Source organism: Bombyx mandarina, chromosome 22 (genome assembly GCF_030267445.1).
Source record: "Bombyx mandarina strain Sakado chromosome 22, ASM3026744v2".
NCBI lineage: Eukaryota > Metazoa > Arthropoda > Insecta > Lepidoptera > Bombycidae > Bombyx > Bombyx mandarina.
This window is the reverse complement of record NC_143228.1, coordinates 2,328,343-2,355,137: the sequence shown is the minus strand read 5'-3', so window position 1 is coordinate 2,355,137 and position 26,795 is coordinate 2,328,343. Positions and strand designations below refer to the sequence as shown.

Sequence of the window (26,795 nt, the reverse complement as noted above, 5' to 3'; positions counted from 1 at the left end):
CGCGCGGACTCACAAGAGGTCCTACCACCAGTAATGAGCCAGTAATGTTTCTAATTGGGTGGCGGCATTTACGTTGTCGATGTTTAAGAGCAACAGTAACCACTCAACACCAGATGAGCGGTGTGCTCGTTCACCTATCTAAGCAATAAAAAATGTATTTCCTAAAGAGGGCGGATGTTATTACTTGGGGTCGCATTTCGAACCAAATATCCTTGTTGATTGAATCTGTATAAGCAAACGGGGCGTTAGGTTCTCATAGCCAAAAAGTAAATAGTGTTTCATTTCAATATTACCGAATAGCATTAATAATTTATTAAGCTAAGCCAGCATCGACATTGTTAATGATTGTTGTATTAAGAAAACCATAGTCAACTATAAAGCGAATGTATATGCTCTCGATGCTCTCGAAGATCAAATAAAATAAATAAAATAAAAATCACCTAATTCAGACCATTATAAGTCCGTATGTTGTTAGTAGAGTAATACTTATAAAATTTGCAAAATTATTAAAACATTTAATTCATAAATAAGAACCACCTATGATTTTTTAACAATGCCTGTTGTTAAAAAACAAAAACATAAAGTTGTAGTTAACGATTTCTACTCCTTGAATTTCAACAAACATCGGCACTACGATACTAGCAAATATTTCTTTGATAATTACTTTTTACGTATTTCGTGTTCACTATAATTTTATTTTCAGTTAAAATCAATAACATTTTTCTTTAGTTAATTCGTAGCTCTATTGTAATTATTAGCAGATGTCGCGTTACTTTTAGGTATATTCTGTATCGATTATGAAATAAAATACATAAGAAATGCTTACCAATATTCTGTCAATTATCTATCAATACATCTGATTACAAATTATTCCTTCCACTGATGAGTAGAATACTTTTTTCCTGATATGTACATAGTAATACTTTTTTCCTGATATGTACATAAAATACATCTATACTAATATATAAATCTACAGTGGTTTTTACGGATGTTCCGTTAAAACTACTGAACCATGCATCCGATTGACTTGAAACTTGGTATCCATTTAGAAAATACATGTACTTAATGGTTAGGCTAATATTTATATGAGTGTTGGACTCCCTAATAATAATAACAATAAATAATAATGTTAATTTTAAATGCCCAGCGAAGCGGGCGAGTACGGCTAGTAAAATAATAAAACTATTTCTTCTAGTACTACTGATTAGAGAAGGCATATTTTTCCATGAACCGCGTGGGAGGTCGAAGAAAAAGGGATAACATAATGCTCGCGAAACGTTAACGAAATAAAACGTTCGCCATTGTATTTTATGAGATATCCGAGGAAAATAAACAAGAAACCGGCAACATTAGCAATTCCCTATAAATCATTTATTTTATTTGTTTTCATTATATTAGCTGAATTTATTTATAGTTAGTTATTATAGGAAGGGCCGTGCGCGAAATTAGAACAAGCGTAACGTTGCTGTCGTCAGCGCTATTTTAATTTTAATGTTGAATTTTTGTTTGATGATTATCAGCACACGTGTTCAAACGTTTCTTGGTAACAGTAAAAACGACTGCTCCTTTTCAATCTTAATTATTTACGATATAAAACCGAATATTAATGGCTTTATTTGTTGTGCGCTCGAATTGTTCGTTACACACACATTTTTTTGTATTGCGTAATTATACTGGATACAATACACTCCATATGAAGTCGTCGTGGCCTAAAGGATAAGACGTCCGGTGCATTCGTGTTGAGCGATGCACCGATGTTCGAATCCCAGGCGGGTACCAATTTTTCTAATGAAATCCGTATTCAACAAATGTTCACAATTGACTTCCACGGTGAAGGAATAATAACATCGTGTAATAAAAATCAAACCCGCAAAATTATAATTTGCGTAATTACTGGTGGTAGGACCTCCTGTGAGTCCGCAAGGGTAGGTACCTCCACCCTGCCTATTTTTGTCGTGAAGCAGTAATGCGTTTCGGTTTGAAGGGTGGGGCAGCCGTTGTAACTATACTGAGACCTTAAAACTTATATCTCAAGGTGGGTGGCGCATTTACGCTGTAGATGTATATGGGTTCCAGTAACCACTTAACACCAGGTGGGCTGTGAACTCGTCCACCCATCTAAGCAATAAAAAAATATAACACAAATTCAAACATTCAAAGAGATTCCAATCATTAAGTCAACATCCTAAAACATATCAAGGGACAGTTAACCAGTTCTAATTTGACTTTTACACTGTATTTCAAGAAGAACTCACTTAAAAAATACGACCAGAAAATTTATCGGTAGTAAATATAAAAAATGGACCGACCCGTATATAATACTTCTACGAAATTCAATTACAGAATGATCGAGTTCAATATGTCGCGACACATCAAAAAAGCTATCATTAACTTCACTGGGTCAGTAATGAGTAATATAACGTTTCAAACGCAATATTGTTTTTATTTAAAAGTTGTTTTTTAATCTGTACTGGATTTCTCAGAACGTTATGTTTCAAGGTGGGTGGCGGCATTTACTTTGTAACGTTTGTAGACTTCGGGAACGATTGAATGTCAGGTGCGCCGTGAGCTTACTCTTGCAACTAGGAAAAGTCAATTAACATAAAACACCGGTAAACTAAGAAAAAAATAATATAAATAGGAACAAATCCCGCACGGTCATGCGACCCCAAATTAGGATTCCCTGTGCTATGTTTTTTTTTGCTTATATAGATGCTCACGGTCCTGATGTTAAGTGGTTACCGGAGCCCGTAGACATCTACAATGTAAATGCCGCCACCCACCTTGAGATATAAGTTCTAAGGTCTCAGTATAGTTACAACCCTTCAAACCGAAACGCATTACTGCTTCACGGCAGAAATAGTGTTATGAGTTATGTTTTATGAGTACCAGAGAATGACATACCTGCTTATGTACGTTTCATTATACACATAAATAGATAGTGAACACATAAAAATACATGCTAACGACGTAAAATAACTTTTAACTTTAATTTTATTTGTAAAGAATAATATTAAATTAAAATAACTTTCGTGTCTTAAAGCTCATTTGATTATCATCAGAAGGTAGATAATATTGCATGGCGTTATTATGATGAAGACATCGCACTAACTTGTTTAACTAGTGACATATTTAATCCACAATTGACTGAGAACCTTAATTTTTAACTTTACAGAGGCGAAAAATTATTCTGCGTGGCGCAGAATAAAACGGAGTATCTATATATTAATACGTGAAGCAAAAACTTTGTATCCCTTTTTACGAAAATTGCACGGATGGAGGAGTATGTAATTTTCCACACTTATAGAGAATATAGAGAAGAAGTGCACAATGCTAATATATTTTTTAAAATATGCATAAAAGATACAGTAAATCAATAAAGAAAACATTACACACACTATATACCATGTATTTGACGCATACACGCATACATACTATTTATTGTCAAACTTTTGTTCGTGACGTCTGTTGTCTTGAGAATAGATTAAAAATATTGTTCGTCTTTGTTAATATTAGTCTTGGCGAAATTTGTGATTATAGAAGTATAAAATACAATCATAAAAGTGTACAAACTTACAACTTCAATTAATTGTAGTCGAATTTCGACTACTGCGGGACCTCTAGTTCAAATTAGAGCGCAACCTCTGAAAGTAATAATAAAGGGTAATGATATATTAAATTTCATATTTCAATTCGTAAAATATTCTATTTCACGGAAATATCTTACGTAAAACGATTGACGAACTTGTAGAACGACATGGTGTAATCATCAATTACACAAAATTACACGATAATTTATTATGGATCGACAACAAACGAATATGTTTCAACAACTGCCCGAACCTAACCGTAAAATATTCGTCACAAGTCAATCCAAAAATACCCGGACTGTTCCGTATAATTTCGGTTCTAACCACAGAGTAATGAACACTAGAAACCGAACCTCAATTCCTTTGTGTGAAGACTATGCATAAGAAAACGTAATGAGGTGTCTTTAGTTGGAATGTGAAAGCTTGTGCGGAAAGTTCGCGTACGATATTAAGCGACTGACAACCAGTTAATTGTTGGTAACACGTGTATTGACAGGTGGAAAACAAAAAAACAAAGGTGACTTATTTTTTAAAGAGAGAACATGAACGTAACTTTCATTCGTAAAAGGAAAATATACATATTTGTAGGACCCCTGATGTGTGCCAATTTCACAAATAAATTTGAAAATAATAATTATGTAAATAAAGTTAATTGGTATTTTTCTTTCCACATATGTCCTTATACATTGTTTATGAACAGCATCCGTCGTTTTATACAGAACGATTGTTGAGAACTTTTTCATTATGTAAAATTAATAATCGTTAATTAATAAATTTAATGAACTTTAACATTTTTAGCCGTCTTCCACGAAAACTGAAAAGTATTCAAATGGCAACACATTTAAAGAGACGTATAAATGTACTTACTACCATTTTAAACTGTAAATGTATTTTTAATCATGCTGTAGACTGGCAATAGTGCGTTTGAGGTTGGTCGGTCTTGAACCGAGAAACTGAACAATCGGATCACGTTTTGGGACTGTGGGGCGAGTGGGGAGGTCTATATGACAAGTAGCAGTGAAAACCCTTAACCCAACCATGCCACGCCTAGACTGAAATCGATAAGAACAGAATACGCTGACTCCTTTATTTGTGTACTTTTATGATTTTGAATTAATTTATTTTATTGCTTCGATGGGTGGACGGGCTCTCAGCCTACCTGCTGTTAAGTGGTTACTGGAGCTCATAGACATCCACAACGTAAATGCGCCACCCACCTTGAGATATAAGTTCTAAGGTCTCAGTATAGTTACAACGGCTGCCCCACCCTTCAAACTGAAACGCATTACTGCTTCACGGCAGAAATAGGCAGGGCGGTGGTACCACCCGCGCGGACTCACAAGAGTCCTACCACCAGTAATTACGCAAATTATAATTTTGCGGGTTTTATTTTTAATTACACGATGTTATTCCTTCACCGTGGAAGTCAATCGTGAACATTTGTTGAGTACGTATTTCATTAGAAAAATTGGTACCCGCCTGAGATTCGAACACCGGTGTATCGCTTCAACAGGAATGCATCGGACGTCTTATCCGTTAGGCCACGACGACTTCTATTCCACCATTATACCATTCCTGGTAGCCTTTATACGTAATTCTCATGGTTGGCAAGCGTCAGCCAACTATAGCTGATCAATCGATCAGAAAGACTATCGCGCTTAAGCCGCTATCTCGAATTTTATATCTAAATGCTTGATTATGAAATATCTATTGCTTATATAAAAATGAATGCTATGCTTTATATAAAAATGCTTGATTATGAAATTTATAATTATCTGCCTAAGCATTTCTCGAATATTATTTACTCTATAACGACATCAAAATTAACAAGATCATCAGTCAACGCTACAGCATCTCAATTAATGAACCTCATTAATATTAATTTATTTAACGGAAATGCAGTCAACAGGTATTCAAAATTTTTCAACGAGATAACGTGACTATCTTTAAATAAGCTTCGTCAATGAACTTTGTACTAAGCTTCAGAAAAATGATTACACAAATAGATGATCACTGAAATAAAATATTAATATTATCCCACCTGTCCTGGTAAAACTGGAAACCACCAGTAATCTCTCAATCATAACAAAAACGAGAAATAAAATAAAATGTATATACACTTAAATTGTTTTTTACTTACGTTACTTTTAATTACTTTTTACGTTAATTGTGTTTTTTTTAAGTAAACAACATTTAAAGCCTTTAATCTCCTTTTTAAATTATTATTTTAAACAGTGTTATTGAATTATGTAAAACTGAACTCTTTTTTCTCAATTACAAACAGGTCAGTGAATCTGTCTAAGAAAAAAAATATTTAAGACTAAAGAGGTTTAAAGGTTTTACATAATAAAGGTTTTTCTTTACATATATATATATCAATCACGGAAAATAAGGATTGTCGAAAACGTGATCTACATATTTGATAATCCAATGATATTACGTCAACAGCACGTAAATATCGGCGCGTCTAAGATAGGATACGTACGTACATACGTTCAAATCGAAATATTACGTATTGTGTTTATTTGAAAACCGTTTTATCAAGGTGAGAAGACAGATGCTAAATCTGTTCGTAATAGGATTACGAATAGTATTACGCCAACGTAAAATTTTATGCCATATTCATAGTCGGGTTTTTTTTATCAATAAAATTTCTGGCCAAATGATCAGATTTTGATTTTTTTAATTTTTTTTTTATTGCTTACATGGTTGGACGAGCTCACAGCCCACCTGGTGTTAAGTGGTTGCTGGAGCCCATAGACATCTACAATGTAAATGCGCCACCCACCTTGAGATATAAGTTCTAAGGTCTCAGTATAGTTACAACGGCTACCCCACCCTTCAAACCGAAACGCATTACTGCTTCACGGCAGAAATAGGCGGGATGGTGGTACCTACCCGTGCGAACTCACAAGAGGTCCTTGATTATCATTTTCTCAATGAAAAAAATCTTGAATAACTATTGCTAATGCTCTATTCATTATTTACTTCACGCATATTATGTACTTATGTATCAATACTCAATCTATACAATTCTGAAGCGTGTAATATTCATTGGCTTTTGAAGTTTTTGCGATCTGTCAACAACACAATACCATATTCTATGTAAAATTTCCCACAATATACTTCACCATGAAAACTGAAGATTATTCTAAACGCCGACTTATAAAATAAAATAATTGAAATAATTACAGTTTGTTTATTAAGAAATCATTTTATTAAGCTGCAGAATTTTATTTTAATTAATATAGAAAGTATCTTCAGTTTTTCTTACTGTTTAAAATAATCATACAAGTTTTCTTTTTCCACCAGTAATTACACTAATTATAATATTGCGGGTTTGATTTTTATTACACGATGTTACTCCTTCATCGTGGAAGTCAATCGAGAACATATTCCTGCGGGATTCGAACATCGATGCATCGCTCGGTTCGAATGCACCGGAGGTCTTATCCTTTAGGCTACGACGACTTCAAAATGTTAAAATGGATTATGGTCAATTAATTGAACTGTAGCTATCTATAGTGTTATAAACTCGTAATCCAGTGTAATAAGAAATTTCCAATTTCGTTTTGATTGGACTGAAGTCAGTAACAAATGAATTAATAGTTTTATGAATGTGCAAACATATTTCTTTACGTGAACTATATTCACGATCTAGAAGCCGTATAATTACCGGAACGAATTTTTATTTTTTAGAATTTTATTTGTAAAAACACGTGTAAAAAAAACAATATATTCAAATACATTTCCGACTAGCTGAACCGACAGACTTCGTTAGTGCCTCAATCGATAAATAAAAGGCCTAACTTTTGTATAAAATAAACTTAAAACAAACAAAAGAAATCCGTCCGACCGTCCGATGTGTTCCCCCATCAATTTTGTTTTTAATTGTTATTTTTATTTAATTCCAAGCATTTTCATAATTAGCTACCTTTTAAACCTTCTCTGGATTTCCACAAATAATTCAAGACCAAAATTAGCCAAATCGGTCCGGCCGTTCTCGAGTTTTAGCGAGACTAACGAACAGCAATTCATTTTTATATATATAGACTACTACACTACTATCTAATCTAGATCAGCTGTAGGACATGATATTCAGAAGACATGTCTCGAGGTGTGTGGCAGCGTTTCCGTTGTAGATGTCTATGGGCTCCGCTAACCATTTAACACCAGATGGGTCGTCAGCTTGACCATCTCTCTAAGCATTAAAAAAAAAGTATCGTTTTATTTTCTGATACACGTCACACTTGAATATTGTATCTACGTAAATAAAACTGTCGAAAGCGTGGTGCAGCTCTTAATCACATCGTTAAACCGAACCAGAATAGTGATGCACTCTCATACGTCGCAACCGCCATACTTGAGAATAGGGTTGCACTAAAAAAAATTTATATTACCTTTTTTTTTAATACACAATTTTTTATTACACTTTAAACTTTATTTAGATTTCGAGAAACAAGAAATTTACAGCAAAAAAAGTAAAAATACAAAGAATGAAAAATATGGATGTATTATATAATATTTTATATTTCAACGATTTTAGCATCGTCTACCTTGTAAACGTGAAGATAATCAAATTAGTAGGCAAATATGAAATAATAAAAAAAATACTAATATATAAAATTAGTAGCCTATACTAATTTTGAGACAGTGGACACACAGTAACAGTGCTCTAAACTTATTGAAACAATTAGAAACCGCATCATAATTTGAAAAATCATTGTTATACAGTAATTGTATAGAGGGTAAAATACAGTAATTGTATAAAAAAATTCTCGAAAATTTGTTGTTAGTATTTCGGGCCCAAGTACAAAAATTTGAAACGTAACAAATCCTGAGCAGTCAATTTCGCTCAGAAATATAGAGAGAGTTAAATAACATTAAACAACTTCGTGTTCGTAGTGTCAACCCTGCTGGTTACGCACAAGAGCTCCACTCGAGAACACTGCACCGAAGCCGCGGTTGTTGTTGAGACGTACATACATACCTTTGTAGATAATGCACGATAATGGACGGAACACAGCGCTCGTTTGTATTGCAACTTCATAGAACTGTAACCAAAAGCGAAAGTGTTTGCGGTTTGTTTACTTTAAATGCCGGATTCAAGAACCGTTTTCGAGAATTTTGCTAACAAAGTACTTATACTAAAAGGGTGCTCATAAACGATCAGCGTGGCTAAATAGCATCGCGTAATAAAAATCAAAGGTAGCTTGAGGTTCTACCCTTCATTTCAGAGTGCGTTACTTCTCCCCCTCAGAAATAATCAAGATGGCGATGCTCACCGGTCATTACTCTTCATACCTGTGCTTTTTTTATTTTTTTATAGCTTAAATGTATGGACGAGCTCACAGCCCACCTGGTGTTAAGTTACTGAAGCCCATAGACATCTACAACGTAAATGCGCCACCCACCTTGAGATATAAGTTCTAAGATCTCAGTATAGTTACAACGGCTGCCCCACCCTTCAAACCGAAACGCATTACTGCTTCACGGCAGAAATAGGCAGGGCGGTGGTACCTACTCGCGCGGACTCACAACAAGTCCTACCACCAGTAATTACGCAAATTATAATTTTGCGGGTTTCACTTTTATTAAACGATGTTATTCCTTCACCGTGGAAGTCAATCGTGAACATTTGTTGAGTACGTATTTCATTAGAAAAATTGGTACCCGCCTGCGGGATTCGTACACCGGTGCATCGCTTCAACACGAATGCACCGGACGTCTTATCTTTTAGGCCACGATGACTCGTCTGGTAGGTGATAATGTTTTAGGCGAATACGTGTGTACTTGACCTTTTTTCACTAACTACTTAGATGACGATAACGCCATCCGGGTCAAACACAATCTTTCGATCCTAAAAATGCTTGTATATCATAGAAACGTATACTAGAAAAAAAAAATTATAGTTTTGTGAAATTATTGATGGTGGCATTACATCAAAATTGGTATGTTGTGAAACATACTATATATTTCAGCCGCGAAACAGCCGTGCATTTGAAGGGTGGAGCAACAGTTTTACAATGCAATTAAGGCTTTATTATGAAAAGTATTTGTAACGGGCTTTTGTGACAGTGCTGAAATATCGATAAATTTAAAACTACAACTCAATTAAAACACTAAAAAGGGAGATAGTCCGTTAAATATAGTCTTTATTGTTAAGTCTCAATTGTATATTTGGTATTACTAATTTTTAGACACGATTTGTTTTTCCCTACCTAGTTCAAGTTGATAATAACAATATTGAGCTAATCCAACAAAGTGCGGTTTGTAGGTGAGCTACGAGACTCAACTTGAGAGACTTTGACTAACACTTCCCCTAGCAAGAGCAGTTAGTTCTTCGCTGATTCTACCACCAGATCAGAATCGCGACTCACTTAGAAGATCCAGTGAGAATATTTTTTCTATTCGAGGCAATCGCTTTTTACTGATGGTAGGACATCTTATGAGTCCGCACGGGTAGGTACCACCACCCTGTCTATTTCTACCGTGAAGCAGTAATGCGTTTCGGTTTGAAGGGTGAGGCAGCCGTTGTAACTATACTGAGACCTTAGAACTTATATCTCAAGGTGGGTGGCGCATTTACGTTGCAGATGTCTATGGGCTCCAGTAACCACTTAACATCAAGTGGGCTATGAGCTCGTCAACCCATCTAAGCAAAAAATAAAAAAATCGCTCCATAAGTTAATAACAACAAAATTTATTAAAAGAAATTAAACGACGTTATGTTCCGATTACATTTCAATGAAACATAATCAAATATGCCTCCTTACATGTGTTCATAAAATCAAACCCGATACACAAATGAAATAAAGCAGACGTAACAATCACTCTCCCGAGCACAACATTCTCAAGAGAATTCTATTTTTAACAGCATTAATAATATTCACATAGTAAAATAAAACAAAAACATTTAAGAATCATCTAGAAGCGTCCATCATGAAACTCTACGCACGAGTTACTCTGTGGTTTCCAGTATTATATTACACGAAGAGAAGGATCATTAGGGCTTAAAATGCACTTGTTAGCTCAGTAATTAATACCGGAACGATGTAAGTTCCTTGTTTATTTTTTTATTTTAATATCAGATGTTAGAAATTTTATCGCATGGCTGGCTGCCTCCCACGATCTTACGACACCTTTTTAGATAATAAATGTGAAGTAGAGTATTTTATGCTTTATTACAGTACTTTAGTACACCAATATAAAAAAAAACACAAATTCTAATCCATTCAATAGAAAAGTAAAACAGGAGATTTTAACGTTAAAAGCGATCTCTTCCAGACAACCATCGGTCACGCAGGAGCAAGTCACCGTCGTGCCCTAGACACGTCCTTACGGATCCATCAGATCGAATAACTCTTGCATTAGACGCCTTCAGCTCTAACGCCAGTGAGCAGGCTTGGCGTACTCATCGAACTCAGCAAAGAGTTTGACGTGCAGTTAACCTAATCTAACCCATGCATCAGCTCACTGAGTTTCTCGCCGGATCATCTCAGCGGGTCGTGATTACGATCCGGTAGCAGATTCATTGGCGAAGCAGCTGCTCTTGAGTTGTTAGGTCTTCTTCGGGGGCGCTCGGGCAGCTGTTAGCAAATCCCACCCCTCCTGGCTGAGCCTTTGATGTTCGCCCACCTGTCCTGGTGAAAATGGAAAGGCCTCCGTGCCACCAGTATTGCTTCAATCATAAAAAAGACGGACATCATCTAACGTAAAAAATGAACTGCGGTCGATTTCTCGATTTATTATTTCTAGTTCTACTTTTCTATAGAACAAAGATCGCACAAGCTTTAAAATTAAACTAGTTTCAGTATAAAAGTTCAAGTAAAATTTACACAACATTCAAACGTCCACGCAATCACAAGCAAACAGACATAATGAAAATGCACTCAGACCAGAATTTAGGTCAGAAAGTCTAGTAATGAAGATTAATCTAGATCCAGATCGTTAAATCGTTTTAGTGCAACCATAATTTAGACCATTGCAGATCACCCCGTGCAGAATTTAAATTAATGAAGGAAATAGTTTCAATAGTAATCAAGTTAACGATTTATGAACTATTAAACAGAATATGATTGAAATAATTATGGTGAACTAACTGAAAGACTCACTTGGCCCTAAATCACACGAAGTGCACTACTAATTGTGGGACTTAAGATTTTACCACTGATTGAACGTGTGATTGATTTGTGTAAGGAATAGGAAAGACGCTGACATCCACATTAATATTTATCACTAATTTGTAAAACATATCCTTCAAATCGTATATTAGTACAGACAAGCCGTAATATATATATATAAAAATGAATTGCTGTTCGTTAGTCTCCCTAAAACTCGAGAACGGCTGGACCGATTTGGCTAATTTTAGTCTTGAATTATTTGTGGAAGTCCAGAGAAGGTTTAAAAGGTAGATAAATATTAAAATGCTCGTAATTAAATAAAAATAATAATTTTGTTTTTCCTCTGATGTGTCCCCTGTCGGACGGATTCCTTTTGTTTGTTTTAAGTTTTTTTTACACAAAAGTTTAGGTCTTTTATTTATCGATTGAGGCACTACGAAGTCTGCCGGGTCAGCTAGTTTTCTTATATAAATTTAAAGGTGAAAAAGTGTTATTCTCTTTTGCAATTTTTTAAATCACTAACCCACGTTTTTTCTTTGTTTCAGGTTTTCCAGTCGAGTTCATTTAGTTACAACACAAAATGTCTTGATTACTGAATTAGTGTTATAGAGTGAAAATATGAATTGTGAGTGCGAACAGCTGAGTGTCGGTGTCAGTTTTTAGGGTCAAGTGAACGTTGAAATATGGCAGATTCCGAGAGAAGACGATTGGCTGCAACAGCCGCCATCTTACTGATTGTCTTCTGGTCTCAATGTGAGTATTATCTATATATTAATACGTGAAGCAAAAACTTTGTATCCCTTTATACGAAAATTGCGCTGACGGAGGAGGCTGTTTCCACACTTATAGAGAATATAGAGAAGAAGTGCACAATGCTAATATTTTTTTAAAATAATGCATAAAAGATACATTAAATCAATAAAAAAAACATTACACGCACTACATACCATGTATTTGACGCACACACGCATGCATACTATTTATTGTCAAACTTTTGTTCTTGACGTCTGTGGTCAGATTGAGAATAGATTAAATATTGTTTGTCTTTATTAATATTTTTTTATAGTGTAGCCTTGGCGAAATTTGTGATTATAGAAATATAATATATCATAATAGTGTACAAACTTACAATTCCAATTAATTATAGTCGAATTTCGACTACTGCGGGACCTCTAGTTTATTTAAATTATTTCAACATTAAGGGCCGTGTAGGTGAAAACTTCATAACTCGAGGTTAGACAAACACAGATGTTACAAATATCGTGAGCTTGAACAATAAGTTAGCTATTTTCAAGGCATCATCGAAAATCATAGCGGCTGATTATCAATGTGCTGAAATTGAAATATCGATAATTTCCCCGCGCTATTGGAATCAGTAAATATTTCGTTTCACAATTAAAAGTACTTTTACGGTTTAATCTTGCGTTTTTTTATTATCTATTTAACTGTGAGTACTCAAGGCATTGGCATATTATATTATTTAGTTCCTTTAGTGTAAAATAAAATGATCTCTAAAATGTTTGTAAAGAAAAACCTTCATAGTCTAAACCTCTTTAGTTTTATAAAAAGGATTTTTCTTATATGTCATTCAGTGAAGTTTGACATTTAATAAAAAGAAAGTTCAGTTTGTTAAATATAATAATTTTATTAAATTAAGGGCTTTAAATGTTGTTTTCGCATTATACACATAACAGAAAACGCAATTAAATCTTTTATTGTTTATTTATTCTGGAATACCCAATATCATTATATGTTTATTAAAGAAAAATCGCCGGTAGCTAGTAAAACATTGAAAAGTCTAATTTGTCGCCATCCGTGACCACGAAATCTCTAAAGAATTCGAAAACGGAACCTATTTCCTCGTTATTTCATCTACCAGTTGCATCCAATAAAGTGTGTATTGTGCATTATTACTGCAAAATAAAGGGACAACCGTTACACAAAACAATACGATTTAAAATTGACCTCGTGACTCATGAAGGTTAGCGCACACGTCCATGATGTTCACGGGCCCCGGTAATCAGTCATCACCACGTCAGCTGTGAACCCGTCAAGCCACCAATATAAAAAGCTAATAAACAACTCCATTATGAAACAAATTTTAATGTCTCGCAAATATTCACGAGCTTTTGTTAAAGAAATAAGTTATAAGCGCCTATTTAAAACGATTGTGTCTCTATTAACGTCTAGATTTTTAAAAATGTCAGACAGTCCGGTTATTGGCATTTAGCCTTGAACAAAGACTTGTTTACGGTCCGATGAGATAAAATGAATATTCCAAATTATGTTCAAACAGAACGATTACGTCTAGACTGTAATATGTGACTCGACAACGGAAACACAAAATCGGTCAACTTTTAGAAAAATCAAACTAATATAGATTTAGAGACCATAACTCTTAGATCAAAAACTATAAATAACTTTTTAGAAATTAGGATCATGGTACAATCAAAAAGATGACAACTAGAATATTGTCGTTGTCAAACCAAAATCTGCTATGTGCACTTTTTGAGATTTTCACTATTTGACCTTTTCGTATAGCTCACAGCCCTATTTACTGTATAAAAAAACTGTTATTTGTCTATAGCTTTAATATTTATCTATAGCTATCATTTGATATAGTTCTTTAAAATTCACCTTCATATAAAATTTTATACATAAATGTTTTACTCGTTAATTAAAAATAAAGTTTTTGCACATAGCAGATTTTGGTTTGACTGCGACGATGTCCTGCCTCGTGTAGCATCAAGGTGGCGAAATGTTAGACGATAGATATACATTTAGGAGATACTGTGCCATTTTCTCCCACCCAAGTCCAGTAACCTCAGCGCTGGTAGCGAGACGCTGGTAGGACTAGTGGTATGAACCCACGAGAGAACAGAATTCCTTGAAAGAAACTGTCAACTACCTAGTCAGGTCATAAATTCTGTCACATGTTTAATGTAAAATAATTGAAACAAGTTTATTCATTATGTAACCATTCATATACCAAAATGAACTTAACAAAACATAGATTCTTATGACACTAAAGTTTATTCAAAATGACCTCCGTGATTTTGAATACAGGCCTTCAATCTGCGCGGCCAGTCGTCTATCGCAGCACGAACGAGGTCCATGTTAATATCGGCGGCTGCCTTAATCAAGGATGTCTTGAGTGACTCCAAATTGGGATGAGGCTTTGAGCACGCCTTTTCCTCCAAGTGTTGCCATATCTTGTAATCTAACGGATTCAAATCTGGACTGGAGGAGGGCCAGTCTTCGTGCCGGATGAAGTCGATTTCACGCGCCACCAGCCAGTCTTGTGTCCTCTTCGCTCTATGAGCTGGCGCCGAATCTTGTTGGAATACCCAGTGCCTGTTATTGAACATGGTATGAGAAACAGGTTCCACAAGGTTCGTCAGGACTGTATTTTGATACACAACTGCATTCGTTTTTACACCTTTCTCACAAAAATGTGCCTCTGTTAAGCCCCAATAAGAAACTCCCAACCATACCATGATCGAGGATGGAAAATGACCTCGTTGGACACGCGGATTACGGTTGCTCGCTTCTTCACTACTGTGTGCGTACACCTTATCATTTTGTTTGTTGTAGCTCTCTTCTACGGTAAAAATTTTTTCATCCGAAAAAAGAATTTCCCGATATTTTTTTCCCGCGTACCGCTTCAACAAAGCGCGCCATCTCTTCAGTCTCAGGTCCATTAGAGGAGCATTCAAACGATGTCCTGTTTTTCTTCGATATGCCCGAAGCCCTAAGTCTTCATTTAACGCCCTTTTCACCGTGGTTCTGCTTAACCCCATCTGAAGGGCCAACAGTTTCTGCTTGCGTTTGGGATTTCTTTGAATTCGCGCCTTCACAGCTTTTATCACTGCTGGAGTCCTAACAGACCGAGGGCGACCACTTCTTGACCTGTCATCTACACTAGAGTCTTCATTGTATCGTTTGATGGTACGATAAACGAATCTTTTGGTTATATTCAAATTTTTCAGTATGTTAAAAAATTGAATTGGCGCGTAACCGCAACGATGCAACGCAATAACTGCAACACGGTCTTCTTTAAGCGTCCACTCCATATTTAAAAATGAGTAAAATTCTAAAAGTATACATTTTTATTTTCATGAACAATTCGAAATTCGAAATCAATAAACTTTTTTGTGGCCAGCATTCTAAAAGAAAAGTTTTTACTGTGTGACAATACTTATGACCTGACTAGTTATAATACAACATACACAATATCGCGTCATCTATTAAGAGCCCAGATTTCGCGACACACTAATAAACAACCACCCACTCGTGTTTTTGGCTAATAATCGGATCGGCTGCCGGACTCTGATCGTCGCGATAAGAATACAATAGGCGATTTTTCAACCGAATTACTTTAGTCGTTGTCAAATGTGGTGACTTAAGTGGCGAATCGTGTTCGACGTTCGAAGTTTGCGACCTTGATGCTTGCTTTAGTTTACAGTTCTTGATAATAATCCCGCCTGGTGTTAAGCGAACAACTTCAACTTAAATTCCTAATAAACTTAAATTTTAAACTAAAGTCCAAATCTCCATTATAATCAAGAATATGTGGAATGCGTTTTTGATAGAAATTGGCAGGCAGATATATAGTAACGTTGCGAGGAGGGAGTTAAACATTATAAAAATATGTAAGCATTAAGGTGAGGAGTCCATTTTAATTGGTATTTGAAACTGTACCGAAACACGGTCATTTATGACTTAATACCCAAACAAATTAAAGCCTTCAGATATAAAATCATTATAGTATAGCTGAATTAATTGCAGTCTGGCAAATGTGACAATTGGTCTTTCAATGCCTTGTGCTTTCGATATCATTTTACTACTGGGTCCATCAGGTGTTGTCTACTTATCAATGCCAATGTATAAATTAGGTAATTGCGGTCTACCAATATTCGTTGACACGGATCTTAAATGTATACTTCTTTTCTTTTTTGATTGCTTAGCTGGACGAGCTCACAGCCCACCATCCAGCCATCCATCTAAGCAATAAAAAAAAAGGTCCAACCATCAGTAAAAATAAAAATACGTCTCACAACCTCGATATTTTAAGAGTGTGCTTGCTAAATAAACATTTGTTTGGTTGAACAGGCCGAGGCGTGGAGGCGCAGAGAAATAGCACAAAGATGTCGTACGTGTGTCCGCCTTCTTTTATCCGGCTCGGACACAGCTGCTATTTCTTCAGTGATACTGAAGCCACGTGGCAGAAAGCGCTCTTCGCCTGCAAGGTAATTTTTGATAATTTGTTTGTCACAGGAGGTTGCTGTATTTTGGATGTTACTGAATTATTTTTTATTAATACACATTTAGCAGAGTGAACATTACTTTTTTCTTGAATTGACAGTCTGTAGATTATACAGGAAACGGAAAATGATGCAAACAAAAACATAGATCCTATTAGACATTGCTTATTAGATATTTAACAGTAATGATCTCACATTAGTCTCGGATAGTAAACGAAACAAGTAGTTAGTTGTTATTGATCAATAAAAATGTATTTTATTTAGGTCTTGTTCTGAATCTATTGTCGTTTTTTATCTTACTTTTTTTAGATTAATGTCTCAAAATGGACAATCACGTTTCAATTTAGTACTTTGGCTAAGACCTAACACAAAGTAGGCTCTTAACTCACTTCTTTAATAAATCAAACATTGGTCTACCCAAGTAGACCATCTTTTTCATTAAATTTCTCATTTAATACTTCTAATAGTCTATCATACCTACAAAAAATCGTATCACACATTAACCGTTAGCCTGATACTCTTACTGAAGGTATTCTCATCGCTCGATTAATGTAAATCAAATTACTTTTAAAATGAGATCCATTTAGTTACAATTCTATTTCCTTTTGTTTATTCCATTTACAGTTAATAGTTCCCATTTAGTGAAATTGGACAATTAATTTTTCATCTTGTAAAATTAACTAACGCCTTTCACCATTTTGATATAGTGCCCGATAGCGTTCTTCTACCTTCTAGAGAATTCTAAAAATTGCCACGCAAGCTGCTAGGCCTATACACTAGTTTGTTGCACAAACCAGCTGATCGACTAGCTCATTAAACAATTTTCGTTCTTCAAATCTTCATTCATCCAATTACGTTTAGCGGAAAATGTCATTCATTGACTTAGTATAAAAGTATAAAAAGTGCTATAAAGCAATTAATTTGATGCCTGGTCTACAATTATATTAATTCGTCGGGCGCCGGGGCCACCTGTCAGCGCCTTTATTCGAATTTATTGCTTGCACTAAAACTAAAGTGGTGTGTCCTTAACATTCTGAGCCGTGTACAATTGGTCGCATATTTAGCGTGTTCGCAAATTCGACCTTCGATAATATGAATTTAGAGTACTATAATTTCACTATTATTGGTAGATCTTCATTTTCGGTAATTATAGCGAAGCTGGAAATAAAATAATAGAAAGTTGGGATAAATTTCAGAGCGTAAAATTTTAACGGGAAAGTGGGAATGAGGTGCTCGCTCCGGGCATTTCAATATTGCAATAATTGTTGTAAATAATTCAATATTGCAATATTGAAATAATGGTTATAATACCTATTGTAAAAATGATATTAATTATTTTTTTTAATCTAATTTAAAAAAAAAAAGGGCTTGCCGGCTGAGTTTCTTGCCAGTTCTTCTCAACACGGAGGCTAGTTTTTGTGAATTGGCGGTAGTTCTTTTTGACGTTCAAAAAGGATGTACTTTCATTTATGTTAAATAAAAAAAAATGGTTTGATTTGATTTGATAACGTGTCACGCAGTGCTAAATTTGCGCGATAAAAAAAGCCACAGAATATATTCAGGCGTCTGAACATTAATGTCAATTCGATCCAAAGTTCTACAGTTCTAAATCTGTGCAAACGTTTTGAAAACGTAACATGAAGCTCCTAAGCTATTTTTATTGCCCTTCTAGGCAGACGAGCATACCGTCCATCTGATAGCAAGTGGTTACAGAAACTCATGGAAATAACCATTGCCAGGGGTTGTTCGTAGAAGTCTAATATGAAAATGATGAACAAGATTAGACACACGATAGTTTGCTAAACAATTGTTACAATGTTGCATTATCAACTTTAATATTAGTAAACTGTTAACAAACAACATTAATACCTATGTTTGTGATGCATTTTATGTTTAATGTTACTTACTAGTTACTACTACAACCTGTTACTACGATGACGTTATTAAATATTGATAACACTATTACACCTTAAAAAAAAACTTATATCTTAGACGCGTATCTGAACAAAGATACGATAAAAAAGAGAAAAAGACAAGCCTGTTTACCACTGAGAAGACGAAGGTAAGTAGAAAAATACAGTGAAGTTATCAGTGAAAACGAATGGTAGGCAAGTAATACTAGCTCGAGGAAGCCGGGTCTGAAATGTTTTTATTATATTTTTTTTATTTAAGGAGATTATTCACCTAGTGAATATGTCACTCCATTGTGCAACAAAAGAGAGTAACTAAATAATTATAAAAAATAAAGGAAACTGTTATCGTCTCTGAAGGCCCACCAACACTATTTTATAAAGTGACTTAGCCATTTCGGATTCCGGAAAGGCTAATACGTAATTTACACCTCCAGCTTATCGAAAATCTGTATATTTTGCAAAGAATTGTTGTCTCAAATCATCATTCCGCGCACACTCCATCATAATGTGAAAGGTCTGAAATATTCTGACCTAAAAAATACGGCTTATACTCTACCAAACGATTATGAGTAACATTTTTTAACAATCATGACGAACTTATATATACCTGATGAGCGATTTAAATCTTATGCGTATTTTCCTACAAACCATATTTAAAATTTGGAAACAACTTCGAAGAAAACTAGTCTATTTTGCAAATGAATGAAGTTAAAATAGAGCGTGTACTGTACGAGACTCGTAATGTGATGCAAAGCAAGTCTCGTTTCACGCTTCTGGGAATCAAAATACATACAATAACCGCTCCTATTTCGTATAGACGGATGTAGTGCATGTAACCTGCAGACGGTTTAAAGTATTACTTTTCTGAAAGCTCAATAAAATGTGTCTAATTATCGTCTTTTTTCCGTACCTATTCGCTGGTAGTCTAAAAGGCTATTCCAGCTACGCCCCGACGGGTAGCTGAGCTCACGGGCTCAACCTGAGCGAATTTGCTAGCACCAGCCTTAACAAGCACTTCGCTGAATCTACCACCGGATCGGAATCGCGACCCACTGAGAAAATCTGGCGAGAAACTCAGTGGGCGTCACCCAAAAATGTTGGCTACGCCGCGAATTAAATATGCATTCATTTTAATCATATTCCATTGAGATATCGTAAATATCACAAACCTATCTGTCGTGAAGCGGACATTATACTATAAAGCTTAAATTAAGTCTTATGTCTCAAACTGGATGGCGGATATAATGTCTATCCGATAACCACTGACGACTAAATGGGTACAAGTCGAAATTCTAATTTGAATACTGCAACAACTAACCTCTACTTATTCATCAATACTTTTATACAAAATACGTTTCTCTGCTAACGAAATGAAAGTTGAAATTGCGAAATTAGATGTTTAATAAATTATTTTGTTTATTTATAATATTTCCAAGATCGATTTAATCTTAGATTCATGTGCTTAGAACCGAAATTTAACCGTATATATATATGTTTATAACCTTGAAAATTCTATCACAAAAACAACGAAAACATTGACTGACATATGTTATAAACTGTGTCAACAATAGATGCAAAATAAATGTCGAATGAGTTCATTTGAGATTGCAGTTAGATAAGTGAATGTACTTCTATTTACAAATGGAATTAGCGGAGTAAACGCTATCAGATTACGAATAGTTTATACTTAATTCAACATAGGTAGGTTGCGCCGCGATATACGAAGTGAATAGAGACCAAGTGAATTGAATTATTCAGTCACGTTGTTTTAAAAACTGAAATGAAATAAATAAAAATATGTTGCTAAAATATTTAAATAGCGTAAATTTTGTGTCGTTTTATTAAAAGCGATAAATTTAAATAATGCTTTAAGAGTTAATTTATTCTCTTCCCAAGGACTACATACGTAACTAAACTGACCACTCGATGATGCTCACATCATATCTAATAGTACATTGCATTATTCCTAAAAAGCTACGAACTGTTCACTACATTAAATCTGTACCTAATTTAAATTTTGAGAGCTGCTTCGTCGGAAACAATCACAATGATTATACCGTTTATCTAAACTATGCGTAATATTAAGATAAGTTTTATCTAACATTATAAACTGTTTATTATGTGTACATTGCTTTAATGTTCTGAAAAGATAAAAATAATTTGAGATTTTAAAAAAGATGCATTGCGGGAGCTACTTGTGGTCTGCAACGTCGAAAATAAAAGTGTGCAAATAATATATTATTTGTAAATAGAAGTTTCCATGTGATATTTATTCGAAAACTAGCTGACACGGCAGACTTCGCAGCGCCTCAATCGATAAATAAAAGATCTAAACTTTTGTATAAAATAAACTTAAAACAAACAAAAAGATTCCGTCCGACTAGGGACACATCAAAGGAAAATCAAAATTGTAATTTTTATTTCAATCCGAGCATTTTCATATTTATCTACCTTTTAAGCCTTATCTTTACTTCCACAAATAATTTAAGACCAAAATTAGCCAATTCGGTCCAGCCGTTCTCGAGTTTTAGCGAGACTAACGAACAGCAATTCATTTTTATATATATAGGTATAGTATCACTACACTGAGATCAACTTTTGAATTATTTCTGTAATGTTTATTTTGGACGAAGGATGGTTTTCAGATTTAGGTCGATTTATGGCCGATAACATATTGAAATCTTTTAATCAAATGTGATTATCTATGCATGTTTTATTTTCCGTTTTTCTAATCTATATACTTATATATAGGTATATACTGCGCTAAAAACGTTAAAAATAAACAGTTTGTTATAATAACAATACGTAACAAAATCGTGTCTTTTGTTGTTTTCCTTTTAGTGTTTTCTTACGAAGTTGTGGCCATTTTGAAAAACAATTTCACGCTATAATCTTGAGCTCAATTTGTTTTGTTTACGAGTCCGTATGTACCTGCGCAATTTCACGATTATGGCGAGTAAAAAGGTACTTGATTCTCAAAGACACAAGATAGGGATGACAATATTTATATCGTTGACTTTTTATGCGTGTTATAAATAATTGAAATTGCGAATCCTTAATATGTTTGGACATATCATTCGTAATGAAAGCTCATTGGAACGTTTAGTGGTTCAAGGAAGAGTAGACGGTCAACGCTCTCGCGGCCGATCATCCACAAGGTGGACAGACTTGGTTAAGTTATCTACGAAGTGTTCCCTTACTGAGTGTACACGTACCGAAACATATAGAGAAAGATGGAGAAGTATCTCAAAAGCCGCAACCAAATATTAAGACTTACGTAACCAAGATCACTCCGCCAGAAGTGAACGACTGAGAAGAAGAAATAAATACATTGATTATTTTTAGGACGACAATGATTACATCTCATTTAAGTCAATACCTACTCTATATATTATTATGTACTAAGAGAATTGTAAGGTATGTACATACATGTACTACACAATAAATACAAAAATCTCTAAAACATAATGTAAATAGATGACATAAAGTTTTCCAGTTGTGAGTTCGTACGGGTAGGTACCACCACCCTGCCTATTTCTGCCGTGAAGCAGTAATGCGTTTCGGTTTGAAGGGTGGGGCAGCCGTTGTAACTATACCTGAGACCTTAGAGCTTATATCTCAAGGTAGGTGGCGCATTTACGTTGTAAATGTCTATGGGCTCCAGTAACCACTTAACACCAGGTGGGTTGTGAGCTCGTCCACCCATATCTATATATATAAAAAAGAATTGCTGTTCGTTAGTCTCACTAAAGCTCGAGAACGGCTGGACCGATTTGGCTAATTTTGCTCTTGAATAATTTGTGGAAGTCCAGAGAAGGTTTAAAGGGTAGATAAATATGAAAATGATCGGAATTAACAATTTTGATTTCCCTTTGATGTGTCCCCCGTCGGACGGATTCGTTTTGTTTGTTTTATGTTTATTTAATACAAAAGTTTAGGTCTTTTATTTATCGATTGAAGCACTACGAAGTCTGCCGGGTCAGATAGTAATTAATAAATAAAAAAATACATTATAATATAATTTCAGTAATAAACATTAATCATTTGAACAGTAGATTTAAATGTTACGACACAAATGATATCATTATTCGAAGAATTTTCTGTCTTACATTATCATCTTCTCATAAGTCATCCAATTTTTACAGAACTGATGCAAATAAATGAGACCACCAAAGACGATCGTATGCTTCACCTCGATTAAGGTTGGCACAGATTCTTCAACAATGTTCATAAGTCTCGAATATTTTAATGTATAAAAAATATACTATAGAATGCTAGACGAAGCGAACAGCTTTCAGAAAAAAATACAAATTATTTTAATTTTTTTTCATTGGCTAATAATGGCTATACTACAATTGAAGCTGTGACGCGCGTCTGTTTTGTGGTAAAAAAGGCAGCGAACACCGACCCTTGTAGACTTACATGTCCTTAGTAGTGAACGTTAGTTATAGAAAAACAAAAATTACAAAATCTCTGCTGCAATAATCTCAAAAAAAAACTGAATATCTCAATTCACAAATCACATAAAACTAAAGAGACGTCGTTCACAAAACTAAAAATACAAATTAAACAGACGACAGAAATAAATAAAAACTTCAGCATCCACAAAAATGATTTATTTTTCATAAAGGATCGTAGGAGACACAACGCGGCATTGTATTCTTGGATTTTATTTACGACGCGTTTATTAATAACGAGTCTTATTTGATTTACAAGAATTTAAATCTCAAAACACCTGTCGACATGCTTTTTTTTTATTGCTTAGATGGGTGGACGAGCTCACAGCCCACCTGGTGTTAAGTGGTTACTGGAACCCATAGACATATACAACGTAAATGCGCCATCCACCTCGAGATATAAGTTCTAGGGTCTCAGTATAGTTACAACGGCTACCCCACCCATCGAACCGAAACGCATTAGTGCTTCACGGCGAAAATAGGCGGGGTGGTGGTACCTACCCGTGCGGACTCCCAAGAGGTCCTACCACCAGTGATTACGCAAATTATAATTTTTCCGGTGTTGATTTTTATTACACGATGTTATTCCTTGTCCTTCACCGTGGAAATCAACCGTGGACCTTTGTTGAGTACGTATTTCATTAGAAAAATTGGTACCCGCCTGCGGGATTCGAACACCGGTGCATCGCTACATACGAATGCACCGGACGTCTTATCCTTTAGGCCACGATGACTTCGATGCTCTGACCACTTCGACCGTGAATCATTTTCAATTACTTACTCTGGTAGGGTGTATTGAATTGCAACCACGTTTAGACACCACTATCCCGCTTCGAGATGGGTTTCGACATTCACATTCTAATGTCTATGAGCTCCGAAAACCTCCTAAGGGTAGGCCGTAAGATTGTTCACAATTGTATCTAATAGCAAAGCTATGTCTGAGCTAAGTAATGTGTAACGTTTAACACCAGGCGTGTCTCATAACGGCTATGGTATTATTTCTGCCTATCGCTCCAAAAATCACACTAAAGACTGCTTCTCTCATTAATCACACAGAAAGCACTACTTATCCGATAAGGCAATGTTACTGGTGGTAGGACCTCTTGTGAGTTCGCACGGGTAGGTACCACCACCCTGCCTATTTCTGCCGTGAAGCAGTAATGCGTGTCGGTTTGAAGGGCGGGGCAGCCGTTGTAACTATACTGAGACCTTAGAACTCATATCTCAAGTTGGGTGACGCATTTACGTTGTAGATGTCTATGGGCTCCAGTAACCACTCAACACCAGGTGGGCTGTGAGCTCGTCCACCCATCTAAGCAATTAAAATAAATAATAGTTTAAAAAAACTAACAAAATACGCTTTTATAGAAAATTCAACAAAAAAATAGAAAATAAATTTTAATAAATTTGAATTAAAAATAGCGTAAGAAAAATGATTTTATTGTAAAAAAGCGTAGGGTGCTTTTCAGGATATTATCAAAATAACCCTTTTACTCATATCTGTTTTTTTACAATAAAATCACTTTTTCATTTTTTTGTTGAATTTCAATTTTTTTAGTATTGAATTGTCATCGGTCCTTAATAAGTATACCAAATTTTGAGTTAATCCGACGTTTTGAAGGGGGTCAAAATCATGTTCAAAGATTCCGTTACATACTAATATACATACGTCTGAAAATGTCTGAAGCTAATAAAAGCGTATTAAAAAGGCAAATCGTACCGCACTCCCGAAGAATGTCCCAACGTTTCACATCCATAATTTTGCCAAATATAAACCAGATGTCCCAATTAGTCGGTCCCGGACCGATCCGTGATCCGGTTACTGAAACAACAGGAAGACTCGTAAAGTTTTATCGGCGCGTAGTGATGTCGACTGCGGACCGTTCGCGTTGACGCGGGCAGGTACGGTTGCATCATTAGTTATTATGTCAATGGAAACTGGGACGAATATTCACCACGGTATTCTTATCTCCATTGATTTTTACAAATTCATTTTGTACATCGTTAATACTGAAGCTCAATCGTGTATTAATTAACGTTATATTTAGTATCTATTTAGTCAGAGTAGGGTATAGCTGTAATATATTGATAGTAATACGGTGTTTTGAGCATCAAGAGATGTATCTATAGATAATCTATATTTAATTTAATTAAAAATGAGACAAATAAAGAAGATTGACGTCATGTCTCAAGTTCTTCTAACTATCTGGTCTAAATGCTTTGCTAACCTTTTGGCGACAGATAACACTAACATTAAGTCCTTATCCTTACTAGATATCATCAGCAAATGAAAGCTTAATTCAACAATATTATCTCTCCGTCAATTTTATTCCCACTCACATTCATGACGGCACATACCATTCCTTATCGCTGTCTCCATCTCCACATTCCTCCTAGACCAGTCAGTTCGTAAGGAAATAAATAAATACTATAAAAATATCTTAAGCACATTACCGCGTTGTTTCACAGTAAAATGCATAGATTTATTTAAAACACAATCTCGGATTAGGTCATAGGACTAGCGGAGATTTTACATCATGCATAGTTACATATTCCCCTCATGACATATTTATAGCCTTGTTAAATACGTCAATGAAATGGAAATACTGCGTTGAGACCGAGTTCTATATTTACATTGAAATCACGGATAACCACAAGGAGTCGTCACTTAGTATTTTCTCATGAATTACTCACGGGCAACCTTCGCGAATCTGATTGAAATGCATAAAATTAAACATTGCAACCCGTTGTGCAATTCGTTAGTCAGACTCGCATACGGAATAACCGCAATAATATCGTTCAGTCACTTGTTTGCTGTGGTTTCGAACTGAAACTGCTTGGAATTTAAATTCGAATATGTTTTAATCTTTTTTTTTTATTGCTTAGATGGGTGGACGAGCTCACAGCCCGCCTGGTGTTAAGTGGTTACTGGAGCCCACAGACGTCTACAATGTAAATGCGCCACCAACCTTGAGATATAAGTTCTAAGGTCTCAGTATAGTTACAACGGCTACCCCACCCTTCAAACCGAAATGCATTACTGCTTCAGGGCAGAAATAGGTGGGGTGGTGGTACCTACTCGTGCGGACTCACAAGAGGTCCTGCCACCAGTGAAAATCGTCAGTCACTGATATGAAACAGGCGAGAGGGAAAAATAATATTCCCTTTTCTAGGCTCCTCCTGTTGCGTCGTATTCCTCACTGCTGAGAGTCGTGACCACCCTTTTGTATCACCTTCGCCAGATTTCCAAAATGCACTGCAACTATAGTTTTCCTTGACGCAGATAGCGATGTTTCTGTAATCAAACAGGTATCTTAAATGCTATTTTTATTTATTTACTTATTTTTATTTATTTTTATTGCTTAGATCGGTGGATGAACTCACAGCCCACCTGGTTTTAAGTGGTTACTGGAGCCCATAGACATCTACAACGTAAATACCGTCACCC

At 35.3% G+C, this 26,795-nt stretch overlaps 1 protein-coding gene across 1 annotated transcript in view; it reads left to right on the top strand.

Moving 5' to 3' along the window:
- LOC114243533 (uncharacterized) overlaps positions 1 to 26,795 on the top strand; it is a 157,759-nt gene that overhangs the window by 85,282 nt on the left and 45,682 nt on the right. Inside the window, exons 2-3 of the mRNA XM_028175092.2 lie at positions 12,259 to 12,466; positions 16,826 to 16,962. Coding sequence (XP_028030893.2) covers positions 12,397 to 12,466; positions 16,826 to 16,962 — 207 coding nt within the window. The 5' untranslated portion in view covers positions 12,259 to 12,396. The remainder of the gene's footprint in view (positions 1 to 12,258; positions 12,467 to 16,825; positions 16,963 to 26,795) is intronic.